Source organism: Syngnathoides biaculeatus, chromosome 17 (assembly GCF_019802595.1).
Source record: "Syngnathoides biaculeatus isolate LvHL_M chromosome 17, ASM1980259v1, whole genome shotgun sequence".
NCBI lineage: Eukaryota > Metazoa > Chordata > Actinopteri > Syngnathiformes > Syngnathidae > Syngnathoides > Syngnathoides biaculeatus.
The window spans coordinates 23,025,703-23,043,339 of NC_084656.1; the positions used below are offsets into that span (position 1 = coordinate 23,025,703).

Consider the following 17,637-nt stretch of genomic DNA (forward strand, 5'->3'; position numbering starts at 1 on the left):
AGAAGGGATTTCCCCCCCCCCCCCCCCCATTAAGACACGTTTTTATTTTTCGTTTTGTTTGGTGTAGGGCCGGTCGGAAGGGATTAATGGCATTTTCCTAATTCCTAATCCCACCGGATTTGGGACGCCCGAACCTTTCGAGTCGAAGCTCGTCCTCGTCCCTCTCGACGTGTTGCGTGTTTGGGATTGTTTTGGTGTGCGCGGGCGGCCATCTTGGTGGGCAGCAAACGGGAGGACGGCGACTCCCAACTGGAACGCGGAGAAGCAACCCCCCCCCCCCCCAAAAAAAAAAAAAAAAAAATATGTCCAAAGTGTTAGCCGGCCCCGTTTTCGCTGCAATTTAAAGGAAAATGTTCTCGAACGTTCCTCGCCAGCTCCCGTTTGAGTGCGGCGCGGCTAAAATGAGCGAAGATCGCGGCGAGTGTTTCGCCGGATAAATCCTGGACGAGGTCGAACGACGACTGCCGCAGCGGCTCCCCTTCCCCTTCCCTTCCCTTCCCCTTCCCGGTCCCCCCTGTATGTGCTTTACGTTTCTTGGATAAAGAAGGGACTATGAATGGAGGATAAATGTTGCCGAAGGCGGACAGCAGCAGTTTCGTCCTTTTCTCTCTGCTCTTTGTCCTCACGCTGACGGACCCGCCGCGGCCAGGTAAGCGGATTCGACTTGAATTGAGCTCGGCAGGAGAAGTGGGAGAAACGACGTAGAGGCCTCGTCAAGCCGCGGCTTCGAGTGCTTTTCTACCCTCGTCGAGGAGCGTCTGCGCGCCGTGAATGCAGGAGACTGTACACGGCCAGCCTACGTCTTTTCTCCCAACGTAAACGCTTCATTATTGTACACGTTTTATCATGCTTCTACGAGTACGTGGTGATATTTTCGCAAGTTTTTAGTTTTTCTTTTGTTCCAAAAGTCATAGAATGTTGTTAATACAATTTTAGCCTCTGCCGAGTTAGCCTTGAGCTAACTCTTAATTTGCATGGAAGATTCGTAGTGCGGCGTCAAAAACGCTTCATATCATTTGGAATCATCCTCCAGCATTAACATGCAAATGAATGCATATATATTTATATATAATATTAGCGAGCGTTATACAATCATTTCTATTAAACTCTCGTGTATAAATGCTGGTAATGTCCTTCATAATGACATTCTTCAAACAACTGAATTAATTCACATCTGCAACAAAATCAGTAACAAGCATCCGAGAGAAACTTTCAAGGCATGATTTGACTTTCAAATGTAGGGTTTCAATGCAGGAAGCCATAATAATAATAGTGGCACGTGTTTCAAAGGACATTTTGGAACAGTTTAGGACTGTAAAATTCAAAAGAAATAAACTACGGGAAAACATTTCTTCGGTTTTGGGTGTCAAATTGGATTAAGAGTCGTGGGTTGGGGTTTCTACCCTGGGTCCGGGTATGGATAGGTTTCCAATGACGTCACCAATCGGATAAATTAACGATAGAAATAAAAGTTGACGCTTGACCTTTCACCTGTGCCCTCTGACCTCTATTCTATGACACACAAGATGGCGGAATTGGAAAGCTATCCTTACTGTACTTGGCGTTTGTCACGTGCAGATTAATTTAGCCGTGTCGCTTTTTTTTTTTTCTCCCCCCACACGGTTTATTTCATCTTTCTTTTTGGGGGGAACCCACCCTGAAAATGAAAGAAAACATGGAAATGGTGTTTCACGGATGTGTCCGGAAAAGTTGCGAGTGCAGTGACGAAGTGGACCGCAACCTTCATTTCGACAAGTCAAACTTCCGTTTCCGTTGAAAGACAAAATGGCCAATCTGGTTGTGCTTGCAAGTCTATTTGCATATTTGGGCATATTTTGCGAATGCTCGAGTGAAACGTTTCACCGTCGTGACCTGCAGCGACTTGTTTGGCAGATTTCTCCCCCCCCCCCCCCCCACCTTGATACAAAGTCCGCGCTCACTTTTGGTGTGTTTTGGCTGACATTTGTTGCGCTCGGTTGGACGTGAGCTTCAATCTGGGTCGCGCTGGGACTGATTTTCTTCTCAGGAGTCGCACGACCTGCTCAGCTGTCTTTAGCAAATGTTATTGTTGTTGTTTTTGTTTAACGCAGGTCGGGTTGAAAGCCAGGTTGCGTACCCTGATTTGGGGAAGAACAAAAATATATAATAAAACAAATGAAAAGTCAGTCACGATCCCTTTCTTAGCCTTAAATTTCAACATGTGACATTTCCGCAAGAAATTTGCGGCAATTTTGTACTAGCAGGGGGACAGGAAAGGACCTTTCAACAATCAAAACGTGCTCGTGCAAATATGACAAGATGGATTTTTTTTTTTTTTTTTTTTTCCTGCACAAGCTGCAAAAAGGTCACAGTCTTGCGGACGTTGTGATGTGTCACATTCACGCAAATTATTAACTGGGAGTGACAAACGGCTTAGAACATATTTTTTTGTTTTAATTGCAAGGGGTGGCACCGTGGGTCAGCTGGAAAGCGTCGGCCTCACAGTTTTGAGGTCGCGGGTTCGATCCCGGCCCCGCCTGCGTGGGTTTTCTCCGGGTGGGCGCTCCGGTTTCCTCCAACATCCCAAAAACATGCAGCATTAATTGGACATTCTAAATTGGCGACCAGTTGAGGGCGTACCCCGCCTGCTGCCCGTTGACAGCTGGGATTGGCTCCAGCACTCCCCGCGACCCTCGTGAGGATAAGATCCACCATTCCCCCCTCCCCCCACCAAAAAGGTTCCTGATTTTCATCTTTCTTCCCCCTTCAATGAAAAGAAAAGCAAACAATGCCATCTTTCAAACAAGCAGTACTTTTTAATAAAATATCAATCCATCCATTACGTGAGTCACTTATCCTCACAAAGGTCTTCAACGTTTCATGAAGTAATTTGTCTCATGATGCGCATTTCTTAGCGGGCATTTTCCCTTCCGTGCTACTCGCTTTGCTTTCAATGGTTTTTTTTTTTTTGCCATGGACATTTCGTTGTTGGTCTGGTCTGGTCTGGTCTGCACTCGGCGCAATTCCAAATGACCGACAATACGCAAACGACGACTTTAGTGTGAAGCGTGGGCATCAGGAGGCAGTGGAAGCTACTTTAAAAAAAAAAAAAAGAAGAAGAAGAAAAAAAATTGGCGATGACCCCCCACAGAGGGGTTATCAATTACATTCTTCACCCAGCCCTATTTTTTTTTTCATTTTTTTAATATGTATTTAAATGTGTGGTAGGAGTAAATCGAGGTTTTCAAAAACCCAATCCTAAAAATTGTACGGCCTCTTCACCTCTTCAAGGTTTTCCCCGGGATAAACGGATTTCACAATAATCCCCCGCTCACGCGCTGGTGGCTAAATAAATGTCGGGGTTGCGCATTCCCGCCTCGCGTGCGGGTCAGGTGGGTTGCGCTTTGCCGTCATCAAAAGAGGCCAAAAGCAAAGACTTGTGAGCAACTGCTGACTGCTTGCCGTCGGTCGCCCTCAACTGACCTCGACGACGTCGTGTTTTTGTCAACTTCGCCGTCCTGTGGCGCCAGAACCGCCACGCTGTTGTTTTTATGAATCGGCCGTAAGAGGTTCAAAATACAGAGCCGGCCGGAGAGGTCCAATTTTGACCGACCGAGTGAACATTTGTTCACATATGCAGTACAAAATAAGAGTATACCTCAATCAAAAATTCATCCCACACTAAACGGCCATTTCCCTTCTGTCCAGAAAGCACTTTGGAGAAGTACAACTTCAGATCAGTCCGATCAATCTGAAATGAATGGAACGCTCGATCGTATTTATTATCTACCGCTTCAAATGAAGTATCGTGAATACTTTATTCTGGAACACAAGTGGAGCCGGCTTCTCTTTGACGTGCTCACTTGTTGCTAACAGGATGACAGTAGCTGCTAATGGTTCCACCAACATGCGTGGCATCAACTTTCCGGATATGGCTTGGCTTTAGCGCGCTAACGTGTTTGTGCTACTATGAAAGTGGGAACATTTCCATTGAATGCACTATGTACTGTGTTAGGGTAAATTAAATTTGTACAGGTGCTGTCATGTCCCTGGATTAGCTTGGTGCATTCAGAATGCTCAATTTTTATTTCAGTGTCAGATACATTTTGTTTATTAGCGTGGCTATACGTCATGAGCAGAGACGTGAAAAACCAGAAGACGCCAGCGTTAGGTTAGCCGCTTGTTAGTTGACTCAATTGTCTCTGTTTGTTTCAGGTGCCCGGCTAGCGCTGGCAAGATTATTGTCAGGTAAGCAAGCGGAAAGTTCCGAAGCATAATTAGCGCCCACTTGCGTTTAATCAGCAAAGTACTGGAGTACTGTACTTCTTGACATCACAGCAGAACTGCGCTCGGCGAGTTAGCGTTCCGGATGCCAATTTAAATGATAAGGTGGAATACTGACGCGGTCACTGTGTCAATTCTAGTCTTTTTGAATCTCTCGAATATCGTAACGTACTGCTGAACATGTTGGAAAACTGTCTGGAACAGTCCTTAAATAGTTCAGGTCCGAGCTGAAGGAAAGGAGGTCTGCTCTAATCATTGGTTTGTGTTCAATCTCATTGAATGTCAATGAGCCACGGGGTCCCTCAAGGGTCAATTCTTGGACCCCTCCTGTTCAGCCTGTATATGCTACATTTGGGTCAAATTCTTCAGAATTTAATGTTGACTATCGTAGCTATTGAGATGACACATAGTTAGAGTACATTGTGAATATAGTTAAGTGTTGAAGTAAAACAAAATATCTGATTCTTGTTACACTGTTTCCGTGGCTTGGGTCAGCACAGCGGCGCAATTAAAACCCGTTTTAAACGTGAGATCAAGCTTCTCTGCATTCAGACTTTATCTGTCGTAAGAGGGAAGCAATGTTTTTTTTTTTTAAACTTTTTTGCGATACAAGCCCGTAAGTAAGTAAAAGTTTCAACATTTAACTGGTATAAAAGAGGGCAGCAAAGCGCAACCTTTATACGTCGTCAGTCTTTGAAAATTCAACTCCCACCCCCGAAGTCAGCGTCACGCCACACAAAATTCACTTTGCGAGGCATGTCGATCGTAAGGAGACTTGTTTTAAAAAAGAAAACAAAGAAATCCTGTCTGGGAACGCACAGGAAGTCGACTATTTTACCCCACTGTGGCAATTTTCTGCTCGTTTCGCAGCCATGACCACAAATTGCGCCGCCAAGGCCCGCGTCTCTCGCGAGTAGAACCACAAATAAAAATCCCGACGTGAAAAGAGAAAATTGGGAGTCTCCCATTTTGCAGCAGTCCATCACAGACAAAGGCCTCTTTGAGACGTCAGGTCGGAACCACGCGTAGCCGACGCCCGGTTGGCGTCGGACTTTGATGACTGGCGTCAAACTCGAAGGCCTTCCACGGCTTCAGGCTTGATCGTCTTTTCGTCCTGCTTTTCCTCCCAATGGAGTCACTCCCGGCATTTACGATCTGCTAGTTTTGCGTACGGAAGTGGCCGATCCGTTCCCCCGGGTTGCGCTCAGGCGTGTTTTTTGCCGTCGCGTTGTTCCAGATCAGCGCTGCAGCCCCGGGCAGTTCGCCTGCCGCAGCGGCAAGATGCAGTGCATCCCCGTGACCTGGCAGTGCGACGGCTGGACGGCGTGCGAGGACCACAGCGATGAGACGGACTGTCCCCGTGAGTATATCTGCGGGCACGACCGACCGCCCCAAACGTGAGCCGCGTCCACGTTGTCCTTGCAGCCATCAAGGAGGAGCGGTTTCGTTTCGGCCAAGGTTACGAGCAGGTGGAGGACGTCGTCGGCGTGGCTCAGCCCGTGCGCTTCAACAGTGAGCGGTCGCCACTTTTTGCCTGAGCGCCGACGCGGCGACCTCGGCGCTCACGCGCCTTCTGCGTCAGCAGAGAAATGCCCCAACGGCTGGCACCACTACGAGAAGACGGCCAGCTGCTACAAGGTCTACCAGCGCAGCGAGAACTACTGGCAGGCGGCCGACATCTGCCAGAAGGTGGACGGCTCGCTGGCCACGTTCGTCACGGACGAGGAGCTGCAGTTCATCCTGAAGATCGAGGTGGACTTTGACGACCAAGCGTGCCAGCTCAGAGACCAGTGCAAGTGAGTTTTGAGAGACCCGGAAGGAGTGCGACCCCCCCCCCTCACCTGTCACCTCTCTTTGCTTCGCAGGTTCTGGGTGGGCTACCAGTACGTGATCACAAACCAGAACCACTCCGTGGAAGGCCACTGGGAGGTGGTTTACAACGGTAACGCGGACGCTCGCCCCGTCTGTGTTCGGGTTACACACGTGTTATGCAGCCCTTATTTAGTCGAAAAAAATACAAAAATGATGACTTTATACTGCATGTCAAATTAGGTCGCATTTCTCCTTCTATTTATTAATTTATTATTGGACTTGCCAATTATTTCATCAAAAAAAAAAAAAAAGGTTGTAGGTTTTGCTTATTTCATAAATGATGATTCCATCAAGTACTTTTTGCATGACTTAAGTTTTACCATCTATGAAATTAAAATAAAAGTTATTCAAATGTATACTTACGAAATGAATTTGCTGTTTCCGTATGTCGAGGCGCTTTTTACATGTAAACGGCCTGATCCGTTCCAAGACTCCCCTGACCCGACAAAATAAGTACGTGATGTAAAAAAAAATAATAAAAATGATGTTCGTTTACTTTGGCAAAAACAGACAAATGACAATATTTTTCAGAGGAGGCGTTTTGTAACCTGAACGTTTGTAAGGAGAGGTATCACTCACATAATTTTTTTTTTTTTTTTTAACTATTCACAATAAATGAATTATTTATTTAATCAAGTTGATTTAGTGGTCAATCTCTACATCCGTTTTTTTTTTTTTTTTTCTAAAATGAACCAATGATTTAGTAATGTTCAACGTACTTTTTTTTTTTTTTTTTTTTTCTGGGGGGGGGGGGGTGAAAATATCGATGCCTCACCTTGCACCCAGTGGAGATTTGTATTAATTTTGGATTTTTTTTGCAGCAGGGCCCGTGCAGGTGTTCCTGCCGCCCGACGGGCTGCCCAACCTGGGCCAGGCCAACCAGGAGAACGTCTTCTGCGCCCAGTTGCAGCGTTTCCAGCTCAAGAGCATGAACGAGCGCGGCCTGCACAGCTGGCACGCCGAGAACTGCAACAAGGAGTTTCCCTTCCTCTGCAAACGCAGTACGTGCAAAAGATCTCTTCAAACAAAAGAAACTTTTTGGGACTCGGACTGATTATTCGCCACAGAGCAAACGTGCGTGGACATCAAGGACAACGTGGTGGGCGAGGGCTACTACTTCACGCCCAAGGGCGACGACCCGTGCCTGAGCTGCACGTGTCACGACGGGGAGCCCGAGATGTGCGTGGCCGCGCTCTGCGAGCGGCCGCAGGGGTGCCAGCACTTTCGCAAGGACCCCAAGGAGTGCTGCAAGTTCACGTGCCTCGACCCAGGTAGCGCCGTGACGAACTCGGGGCAAAGCACGACGGGGTGGCGCTTTCGCATTCTCTCCGATGTCTTTTGTGTGGGGCGAGGACTTGACCGTGATCGTTTTTTTTTCTAATATTAAGAGAGTGAATTTCCGGGGGGGGGATTCACACAAGTGTTGTGTTTTTTTTTTTTTTTTTTTTTTTTTTAATCGTCTTTCTGCAAAGTAAACCAAATTTTTTAAATTAGGGAAATAATGAGGAAAAAAAATGTGACGATCGTGAATGTTTTTTTTTTCCAATTGGGAGGAAAAAATTACATTTCAAATACAAATGTAACGGTTGTAAATCTATTTTTAAAATCTGAATAGATTTTTTTTTTTTTTTTTTTTTAGAAAAATGAGAAGCCAAAACCTGATGTTTTATTAAATAATGGAAAACTGAAACCATGATAAATATTTTTTTAAATTAGATTAAAGTGGGACCGTAATTGAAAAAAGTATATACATAGAGGAAAAATAAGAGATTCATGTAAATGATTTTTGTTAAACATGGGCGGAGGGGCGATGAGACAATAACGATAACGATGCATACGGATGAAGGCAGAAGTTTGCATATTTGTCTTCCCGTCCGAAGTCAAATGAAACAAAACGTCTCCTGCTCAAAATGATTCCATTTAACGAGAGAGACTTGAACATAATTTTCTTGGAGGCGCAACGTTTACATCCCCAGATGATGACGTCACAACTTTGGAAGCTCCCGACAGGTTGACTGTCATTGGCCGGGTCACCCTTTTTTTTTTTTTTTTTTTTAAGGCCCCGCCTCCAAACGCATTTGCGCGTCATCGGGCTGCAGCCTTTGTTTTGTGTGTTTGTTTTGTCTTTGCGTCAGACGGCAGCAGCCTGTTCGACTCGATGGCCAGCGGGATGCGTCTGATCGTCAGCTGCATCTCGTCCTTCCTCATCCTGTCGCTGCTGCTCTTCATGGTGCATCGGCTGCGCCAGCGCCGACGCCAGCGCATCGAAACGCTCATCGGAGGAAACTGTGAGCGCCGTAACGCGGCTTCGTGTTTAAGCGTCACGCCAAACGCCGCCGATGAAATCCGTCACGTTTTACGGGCGTGGCAACGTTTCCTTGTTTGCCGTGTGTCCGCGCCAGTGCATCACTTCAACCTGGGCCGACGCGTGCCCGGCTTCGACTACGGGCCCGACGCCTTCGGGACGGGCCTGACGCCGCTGCATCTGTCGGACGACGGCGAGGGGGGCGCCTTCCACTTCCAGGAGCCCCCGCCGCCCTACGCCGCCTACAAGTACCCCGACATCCAACACCCCGACGACCCCCCGCCCCCCTACGAGGCGTCCATCGAGCCCGACAGCCTCCTCTACGTGGACCTCAGTAAGACCGCGAAAAACCAGAATGAACTCTCGCAGCTTGAGTGGCGGGTGGGGGGGCGTCCACTGAACCTCGTAAAATTGCTAGTTTCGTACTTTGTGTATGTCGCGTGTTCCGACCCGAATGGATTTAGTTGAGCACCAAGCTGAAATTTGGTGGACGAGGCTGACATCCAACAGGAAGTCAGCCATTTTGGTTGGAAGCCGCCTCTGGAGCTGATTGGCTCGTTTCTGCTTTTCAAGCTTCCAGGGAGCGCCGCCGATTCAGTTTCGGGCGGGGGGGGGGGGGGGGGGGGCGGTTGTGTCCGTTGCGTACATTTGGATCCTTTCCGAGCATATTGAGGGGGTTGTGGCCGAGTTTAAGAGGCTAGACGATAAAAAGAAGGGGTCGTGAGACGGAACCGTGGGGAACGCCCTGAACGCTTCCCTGTCTTCCCCCCCCCCCCCCCGCAGGACACGGCGGCGCCCCGGTGACGGCGGGCCGCCGCGACCCGGTCCCGGCGACGGCCTCCCAGGCCAGGGAGGACTCGGTGGACAGCAGCACCCTCCTGGTGGGACCCGACGCCCGGGACCCCCCGTCCGACTGCGCCTCTCCGTCCTCCCTCAGCACGGCCGTGTGAGACGAAGAACCGCTTCTTTGTGTGTAAAGAAGACTAAGTTGAGGCTGGATTTGTACTCCCCAGGATGTAAATAAGCCCCTCAGGTAGGTCAACGTGTACCCCGAGGCAGGCGACGCCCTTTGTGCTCCTGCCTTCGTTCCTTCCTTCCTTCTTTCACTGTGGCGACTTTTCCTCCGGACGGAGAAGGAACTTGAAAAATAGCATCACGCGCTCCTCATCCTCATGGACATTTTTTTTTTTTTTTTGGACAATCATCTCCCCATAAACAGGAAAATTATAACGTTTCATGTCAGATGGGTTCAGCCAAAATTTCAAATATTTTCCCTTCAAATGACTTTTGTGGTGTACATTTTTTTTTTTTTTTTTTTTTGGGCCATATTTTGTCTCTTTTGCCTTAAATTCCCCTCATAAAATAATCGACCTTTAAAAGTTTTTTCCTCAGCTAAACTCCAACGGAATTCTGATAAAATGAGGCATTTACACAAATTATTCAGTAATTTTTTTGGGTTGTAGTATTATTAAGGTTATTTGTGGGCTAATATGGCATTTTTAAAAAATTCTTTATCCCCATGAATTTATTTTTTTTTTTTTCATGTAGAACGAGAACCTTTTTCACAAGCATTTACGCACAAAAGGATGACTTTTTTTTTTTTTTTTTTTTTTTTTGTAGTCCGACTTTTGGGAAGTGAAACGACGCTCGTTGTATGTAAAATTTTGATTTGTTCTCGTGATGTTTTGATTTTTTTTTTGGGAAGATCAAATTGTGTCGAAAATGGACTTTTCCCGTAAATTGACATTTGTTGCATGCGTAGACCTTTTCCAAATTTATTCGTCCGAGACATTGTAGGAAATGACATTTTATTTTCTGTAAAATGACAAACTTTACATTTAAAGCACGGCTGTCAAAGTGGCGGCCCGAGGGCCAGATCCAGGCCGCCGGGTCGTTTTGTGTGGCCCGCGAAAGCGAATCAAAAGGAGCCAATTGTGTTCGGATGCAATAACGTTGAGATATTGCAAGCGTTTTTGTCGCCTATAAATCCCGCTTTGAAAAGAAATCTTGTAGTTACGCACGTTTTTTTTGTTGTTGTTGTTTTATAGGCTGGTTATTTATCAATTTGTTGTGCATTTCTAATTATATGAGGTGATAATTCCTTCATACGGTCATAACGGTCCTTCGAGGGAAGTCAGAAGTACGATGTGGCCTGTGACACCCCTCTTCTAAAATGGATAGATTTTTCCCGATATATTTTTTTTTGTGGGGGGGGGGGACATATTTTTCATACCAAATTGCACCAATTTTTTTTTTTACATTTAAAACTGCAAAATGTTAAGTATGTTCTTGTAAAATAATTTTTCCTTTGTAATTCTCCAACTTTTTGGGGATGTCAAATTCCCTTTTTTTTTTGCCATGTGACGAAAATTGTTGAATGCAACGCGACAACTGAAAACGTGAACGCGTCATGAAAAATAATTCAAATTGATTTAAAGCGATGGACGACACCCTTTTCCTCCACCTCCTTCTTACCTTTCGTCACTCGCTCACTTCATTTTTTTCATGATCATCTCCTTGTCCTTCATTTCAGGTGATGTGCTTGTTCTGCCACCATATTGGTTTGCCCCCGCCCCCCCCCGCATGTTTTCTTTCTTCGTTGAACTGCAGTGCCTGTTGATTTTTTTTTTTTTTTTTTTTTTTTTTAAATTTTTCTTTGACAGATCCCAAGACATGAATTTGGGGGGAGGGACCGATACTGAATAGTAATTTGTGCTCGCCAACCAGGCGTAAGATGCGCATGAACTACAAATTTGCACGCTTTAATATTTCTCTTGTGGCCAATTTGGACAACCCGGTACACAAATATCGTGTACTTTGGCTACAAATTGCACATCCGCTATGTTTATTTCTAATAATTTTGCGCTCCAAATGTCCAGTAATGTTATTTTTATTTTGCGCGTACATTATACCTAATCTCTGGCTGCAAATGAATATTTGATGTATAAATTTGAAATAATTCCCCCCTTGCCCCGTTGTCTTGTCTTGCTATGCGTTTCTGAATGCATGCTGGGATGATTTTATTATATATTTTTTTAAATTATGCCCAACCCTCAGCCCCCCCCCCCCCCCCCCCCACACACACACACCTGGTCGACATGTGTTCTCTGATCTCTCTGAATGCAAGCAAGCAGTACTGTTAATTTTTCCGATTCGACTTTTTCCCGGTTTTGCATCGAACGTCTTTTTGATTCTTTGGCAGCCCGGCAACAAAGCGATGCCCTCGTTTGTTTGTTTGTTTGTACAGGAGGCGTTTTGTGTTTGGATGTCAATTAGATGTACTGTACGTCAAATCTAATGCCAAATAAACAAAATGACACACCGTGCGGGACGACTCGGGCTCTCCTGACTCGCCCTCAAGTTTGCATCTGTACGTTTTTCTGGGGTTACCTTAGGGGGGGGGGGGGGCACAGAACCCTGACTTCCCTTCTCCACAGGCCCTTCGTCCAGTTCTCCTTTTGGGATCCCGAACCGTTCCCGGTGCTGCGTATATTTTGTAGACTTGCGGCCTTTCTGAAAGATCCCCATCCGTGGTTCAACATGTGCCATGCGACAACTTGTCGCCCGGTGTTCATCTTTTTTCTTCGTACATGTATAGCTTTTCATCAACTTTTCTTTTAAGGTTACTATATAATGTATGCTAGCTCCCTCTATGGAGAAGAAGGGGAACTACGAGACCGGGGCGCTTCTCAGTAAGCGTCTACGCCGTACCCAGAGTTCCCCTTTTAGTAACGCGTGCGCATTCATCACAAGGAGACTTTTCAGCACGGGGGAGCGCTCGAGACCGTCCTAAACGGACGCCTGAGCCACCTCACCTGGCTGTCCAACAAGCCGGTCAACGGCGCGTTTCCCAGCGGCCTCCTGAGCTCAACGTCATCAGGGCCTTTTTTTTTTTTTTTTTAAACACAAAAAATGTCACCACGGACGGAGCTACAACTCAACCGTGTTTGCCTCCATCCTATTTGTATCCATAATGTACCGCACGTGTGAAAAGAAAGGAAGGACGCAATCAGTGACTCCAATGTACAAAACTCTTTAATGTTGCTGCAAAATGAATGATTTTACTTTCTGTGTGTCAATAGAAAACAAACATGGCGGTGGTGGCGTTAAACAAAAGGTGGGGGGGGCGGGGGGGGGGGGGGAATTAAAACCTTTTCCTCTTCAGGATTTCGGGTTTCCAGTTAACGGGGTGGCTCTCTTCCGTCTGCAAGAGAAAAAAAATGTGGTGAAAGTGAAAACGTTGATTAGCTGGAAAAGCTTTTTCAGGGCTGATGCGGGTCACCAAAAAATATTGCCCACTTTTTTTTTTTAAAATACAATAAATACTCTGAAGTGGTAGAAACAAACAGCCAGCCAACCAACCACCTCAGGGCAATTTAGAGTCACCCAAAGAAAACCCGCACACGGGCTCGGCTGGATTTGAACCCACAACCTCAGAATCGTGAGCCAGATATGCTCAGCAGTCTTCCATCAATTAGTGCAGGAATCTTTCAAGTAAGCCACAACAATAAACGACAACGTACGGCTGCGTCGTCCTCTTTGTACACTTTGATGGTTTTGTCCGCTTCGGCCGTGATGAGGCGACTCTCCGAGTTGTCGAAGATGCACGCGAAGATGCCCGACTCGCTGTCCAGAGATCCGGGCTGCACGGCGGCGTGGATGCGCTGGAAGTTGTAGCCGGTCCTCCAGTCCCACATGTGGATGGTCCCGTTGTCGGCTGCGCACACAAACGGGACGGCGTCAGGCGGCGCCTGGCGGGCCGTCGGCGCTAAACGGTACCTCCGGAGACGAGCACGCCGTCGGAGTTGACGGCCAGCGTGTTGATGATGGCGTTGTGCCCCGACAGGTTCTGAATGAATTTCCCGTCCGGGAACATCCACTGTTTGATGTTGTCGGCGGAACCGGAGGCAAACGTGTACCTGCCAGACGCAAGAAATACTTTGGTGAAGTCCACGCGGCGACCTTTCCCGCGGGGTAGCCGCTCCGAGAGAAACGCGCGACTATTTCTTTGGATCGTCGTCATTTTGTCGCAGCTTTTTAGCGAGTTCTCGATGGATGAACGGGCCCGGAGCTCATCCGGCTCGGTTTTGCTCTTCACCAAACGTAATTGACGATTAGAAAAGGCCGCAAGTTCCTAAGGTTGAAAAGTTTTGTGCGCTCAACGCGGCCCGTTTGGAGCGACTTACTGTCGGGGATGCAGCACGACGCTCCGGACCGACTTCTTGTGGTTGGTCAGCGTGGCTCTGGTTTTGCCGGCAATCAAGTCCCACAACCTGATGGTGGAGTCGTGGCTCCCTGCGAGAGGTCACACGGCCGTCAGTCATCGGGACTCCCGTTTCCATTGATTCTCGTACCTGTGATGACTTGCGGCTCGGCGGCCTGACACCGGACGGTGGCCACCGTGTTGGTGTGCCCGGTTAGCGTGTGCGCGTTAGCTTTGGACCTGATGTCCCAAACCTGAACAGAACACAGAAAAACCGGGTTGACTTCCGGCCCGGCGGGAAGAGCGAACGCGAACGGGGGGGGGGGGGGGGGGGGGGGGGGGGGGGCTCACCCTGGCCGTGGCGTCTCTGCTGCACGTCACCAGCACGTCGATGGTGGGGTGCAGGTCCAGTCCGTAGACGGCGCTCAGGTGGCCGTGGTAGTGACGGATCACCTGTTGCGGACGGACACACAAAAAACAATAAAACAGCCGAAGCGCGAAGGAGCGACGGCAGTCCTGCAGTGCTGGACGGGGGGTGCGGGCCCACCTTGTTGTACTCCAAATCCCAGCACTTGACTTGCTTGTCCTCGCCGCAGGAGAACAGGTAAGGACTGCGACTGCTGACGGCCACGCCGCGCACCGTGCTGATGTGCCCGGTTAGCGACAGCTTCAGCTTCCCGCTAGCCAGGTCCCAGATCTGTCGGGTGGGGCGGGGGGCAGGCGGCACACTCATCACTTCCCTCAAAAAGTTACATTTGCACGTTCCGAAAATACAACAAAAGTCTTCTTCGATGGTGTACTGCCGACGCGCGCGGAGGGCCGCGGGCGCAGAACGGCAGCCGCGCTTCCCTCAAAACGCCAGCTGGGGCTACACAGCTAAGCTAGCTTCCCGCTACCCGGACATTACTAAAGAGTGCAGGAAATCGGAAACCGTCTCAAAGTGACGCTTGAAAATGAGCGCAGACTCATAAAGCGTTTGAGGATTCGATTCGATTCGATTCGTTTTCCGGGGTCGTGCAGGAAATCTGGATTGAATTTTTTTTTGTCCTCTAGAGGGTGACTAATTTGTTTTTATCCAACAATTCCTATATTTGGGTTATAAATTGCAGTGATTCGTTGTGGCCAAGTGTAAAATGATCTATGATTGTGTTATGAATTATTAACAAGTACAAGAGTGCTTTTTCCATTTAAAAAAAAAAAAAAAAAAAATCACAAAGAAAAGTGTTGTGTGCGTGTGTGTGTGAGATTGGGGGCAAATTCAACTCTCATCTCAAAGCACCGCCGCAAAGATAATCTTGATTTTGAAAACGTCCACCTGAGCATAATTTACCTTTATGGTCCGATCGGCGGAGCCGGTGACGAACCACTGATTGCCGGGCTCCACGGCGATGGAACGGACCCAGCCCAGGTGACCGCTGATGACCTTTCGCGACGCGTCACACAAACGCACACATGAATAACTCGCACGCATAAAACGGCCCGAAGCGCGCGATTCCCGTGAGGCGCAGTCACCCGAAAGAGTTTCCACGGCGGGTGCCACTGAGGCTTGGGCATCGTGGGCGCTCGTCTCATGAGCGAAGAAGTTCTGGTGCCGCCGCTTTCCACGACGGACTGCGGGAAAATACACGCTGAAAGGTTTGGAAAGGCGTGGCGGGAAAGGAAGTCAACCCAATCTCGGGACGTACCAACGCGGTCGAAGGCGGGTGGGATCGTTCCGCCGCCCCGGCGTGCCGATGGATGTCCGCGACGCTGGCGGCGGTCCGGTTGGCATCTTGGCTACAAGTCGACAACATTTTATTGCACTAAAGGGCATCAGAACTGACATAAATGTCAATAATTGCTTATTATCTTTGGCACGCGACGAACAGGAACATCGCTCGAGGGCGTCGGACCCTCGACGCGGGTCTCACCTGGCTTGCGACGCCGGCAGCGCCAACGCCAAGGACTGGACGCCGGCCTCGCTGGGGTTCCTGTGGATCTTGGTGTCGGCGGTCAGCGCCACTCCTGATCGTTTCAATGCACACCACGCCGAGAGGATCAATTGACTCAATCTTTCCGATTCAAAAGCAATTTTGCCGTCGCTGACCCCAAACAAACGCCACCATTTTTTGTTAGCAGGGAAAAAAAAAAAAAAAAAAAAAAAAAAAAATCGAGCAAGCAACAGCTGGAAAGCTTTTGAGTCAATTTTTGGTGTCGTTTTCGTGTGCAGAACTTACCTGGTCCGGAGGGGTAAGCGTGGGTTCCGGTGATCATGTACTCTGGGTTGTCAGGCACTAAAATACAAAATTGATATGAGCATACACACCGGTATCCTGACATATTGAGGAGTGAATATTTTGTAGCCGCGAGGCGTAAACAAACACCGTACCGAACCACGTGGATTTGAACCCGCGACCCGGTCGCTGCGCGTGCGGTCACCTGGCTGCGCGTAGCCGATCTGAAGCCGCGCGTTGCCGACCGGCTGAGCGACGCGATCTTTGGCCTCCTTCAAGACGGGCATGTGGAGGACGGCGTCGTAGTCGGCTTTCAGTTTCACCGCCATCTTCAGCTTGTGACTGCGCCACACCGTGGACGTCGTTTTCAGTTTTCAGTTCAACAGGGGAAGATGATCTCAGTCAAGCGTGTTCACGACACAAAAAATAACCTTTAAGTTGAGGAACCGCTACATTAAAGATGTAAATATTAGCCACTTGCGGCACTTATAGGTCAACACAGGTAAATGGATTTTTTTTTCTTTTTTTTTTTTCCACATCTTTCAACACATTTGAAACTTATTGGACCTTTGTTCGTCCGATGCAATGTACTTGGCTTGGTCGGACACAAACATGTCGTGAGTCCTCTTCAGCGACCTGAAGACCAGCGTGTGGACCGAGTGCTTCTGGACGTCCTGCGAACACATACATATTTCCATCTTCAAGAAGACAAAACAGGCCAGAGCAGCGTCTAAAAATGGCGGCGCTGTCGAATCCGAAGCGGCCCGGCGGGACTGGAGGATGGAGACATTTTCTCAGGATGAGTATTGACGGACTATCTGTGCGTGTGTGTTCCGTGGACGCCATAGTTGTTGGTTTAGTTTAAAGTTCGCTTCGTGGCGAACGCAGTTCTCGCGACATCTTTAATCCCCTGAAGGAAGACAACAGAACTCCTCTTTCAACTCATTTAACAAAAAGCGTGTTTTAACGTATGCCTGTTGTTCTTCTGTAAGATTGGGCTAACGTACAACAAATGGCGGCTCACTGTGTGTCAAATATAATTGGAGGACTGACAATAATACGGTATCCTAAAGACCTCCAGTTATTAGTCGGACCCCGAGTGAATGAGTAAGAGCGAAAAAGAGCCACAAAAAGCATCCAAAGTTCGTCTTACCTCAGTCATACTGATAAAAAAAATGGAGCAAAACCAAAACGTTATAGCTCAAATGTGCCTCTTTTTTGTGGAAAAGAAAGTTTTAATTTCTAGTCAGCAATGAAGCACACGACCACAACAGGACGACGACCATTCACGAACCGGAAGCAAACATCCAAGGCGGTTTGTCTTTCTGCCACCTAGAGGCAAGGGGTGGAAATTCTGCTTCATTTATTTTGATGCAGTTCTAAACAAATACAAAAAAAATGAAAAAAAGAGTATTGCCTTTTTTTTTTATAATCGTGGCAGCAATACGCATCCGTACTTCCGTATAAAATAAATGATATAATTTTAATGTTGCAATAGCAGGTGGGATACTTTGGAATTGTCAGTTTAAAAAAAATATCATTTGTAATCATGTGACTTGGTTTGTGTAATCGCCTGAACTGTATTAAAAAAACAAACAAAACAAACTTTTAGCAGCCCCATTTCATACGTTAAAATTATTTCAGCAACTGTTATAAGCGTAACAATTTACAATAATCCACCTATTAAAAAAATACTAATGGTTTTCATTTTATCCTATTTTTTTAATGCAACAATTCAAATAGCTTACTATTTTTAATTGTATCATTTATAATAAATTGTC

The 17,637-nt window shown here is 47.5% G+C and overlaps 2 protein-coding genes across 7 annotated transcripts; one reads left to right on the top strand and one right to left on the bottom strand.

Annotated features, from left to right (window-relative positions):
- The first annotated feature begins 43 nt into the window (after positions 1-43).
- Positions 44-11,766, top strand: dgcr2 (DiGeorge syndrome critical region gene 2). Of its 6 annotated transcripts, none has more exons than XM_061801686.1 (11): positions 44-649; positions 4,195-4,227; positions 5,501-5,623; positions 5,689-5,775; positions 5,846-6,059; positions 6,129-6,205; positions 6,960-7,136; positions 7,203-7,406; positions 8,271-8,423; positions 8,538-8,774; positions 9,224-11,766. In XM_061801686.1, the coding sequence occupies exons 1-11, from the start codon at positions 568-570 to the stop codon at positions 9,388-9,390; spliced, it is 1,554 nt and encodes a 517-aa protein (XP_061657670.1). In that variant the 5' UTR covers positions 44-567; the 3' UTR covers positions 9,391-11,766. The 6 variants fall into 6 exon arrangements, with proteins under 6 accessions (XP_061657670.1, XP_061657674.1, XP_061657669.1 ...); XM_061801685.1 differs by having other exon boundaries at positions 46-649; positions 6,957-7,136; XM_061801688.1 differs by having other exon boundaries at positions 46-649; positions 5,849-6,059.
- A 691-nt stretch (positions 11,767-12,457) lies between these two features.
- On the bottom strand, positions 12,458-17,203 carry plrg1 (pleiotropic regulator 1). The gene is made up of 15 exons (XM_061801180.1): positions 17,010-17,203; positions 16,424-16,530; positions 16,062-16,198; positions 15,860-15,916; positions 15,554-15,647; positions 15,329-15,419; positions 15,156-15,254; positions 14,974-15,066; positions 14,191-14,340; positions 13,995-14,096; positions 13,795-13,897; positions 13,627-13,735; positions 13,220-13,359; positions 12,964-13,157; positions 12,458-12,644 (listed from the first exon to the last, which is right to left on the bottom strand). The coding sequence occupies exons 1-15, from the start codon at positions 17,016-17,018 to the stop codon at positions 12,585-12,587; spliced, it is 1,545 nt and encodes a 514-aa protein (XP_061657164.1). The 5' UTR covers positions 17,019-17,203; the 3' UTR covers positions 12,458-12,584.
- Between the last annotated feature and the right edge of the window lie 434 nt (positions 17,204-17,637).

Excerpts from the sequence above, each read along its gene's own strand:
- dgcr2 (XM_061801685.1), top strand. The coding sequence starts at position 568 with ATGTTGCCGAAGGCGGACAGCAGCAGTTTCGTCCTTTTCTCTCTGCTC. Across the intron at positions 4,228-5,500 it reads GCTGGCAAGATTATTGTCAG|ATCAGCGCTGCAGCCCCGGG; the intron begins GTAAGCAAGCGG and ends GCGTTGTTCCAG. Across the intron at positions 8,424-8,537 it reads AACGCTCATCGGAGGAAACT|TGCATCACTTCAACCTGGGC; the intron begins GTGAGCGCCGTA and ends TGTCCGCGCCAG.
- plrg1 (XM_061801180.1), bottom strand. Across the intron at positions 15,648-15,859 it reads CGCTTACCCCTCCGGACCAG|GAGTGGCGCTGACCGCCGAC; the intron begins GTAAGTTCTGCA and ends TGAAACGATCAG. Across the intron at positions 13,158-13,219 it reads CGGCGTGCTCGTCTCCGGAG|CCGACAACGGGACCATCCAC; the intron begins GTACCGTTTAGC and ends TTGTGTGCGCAG.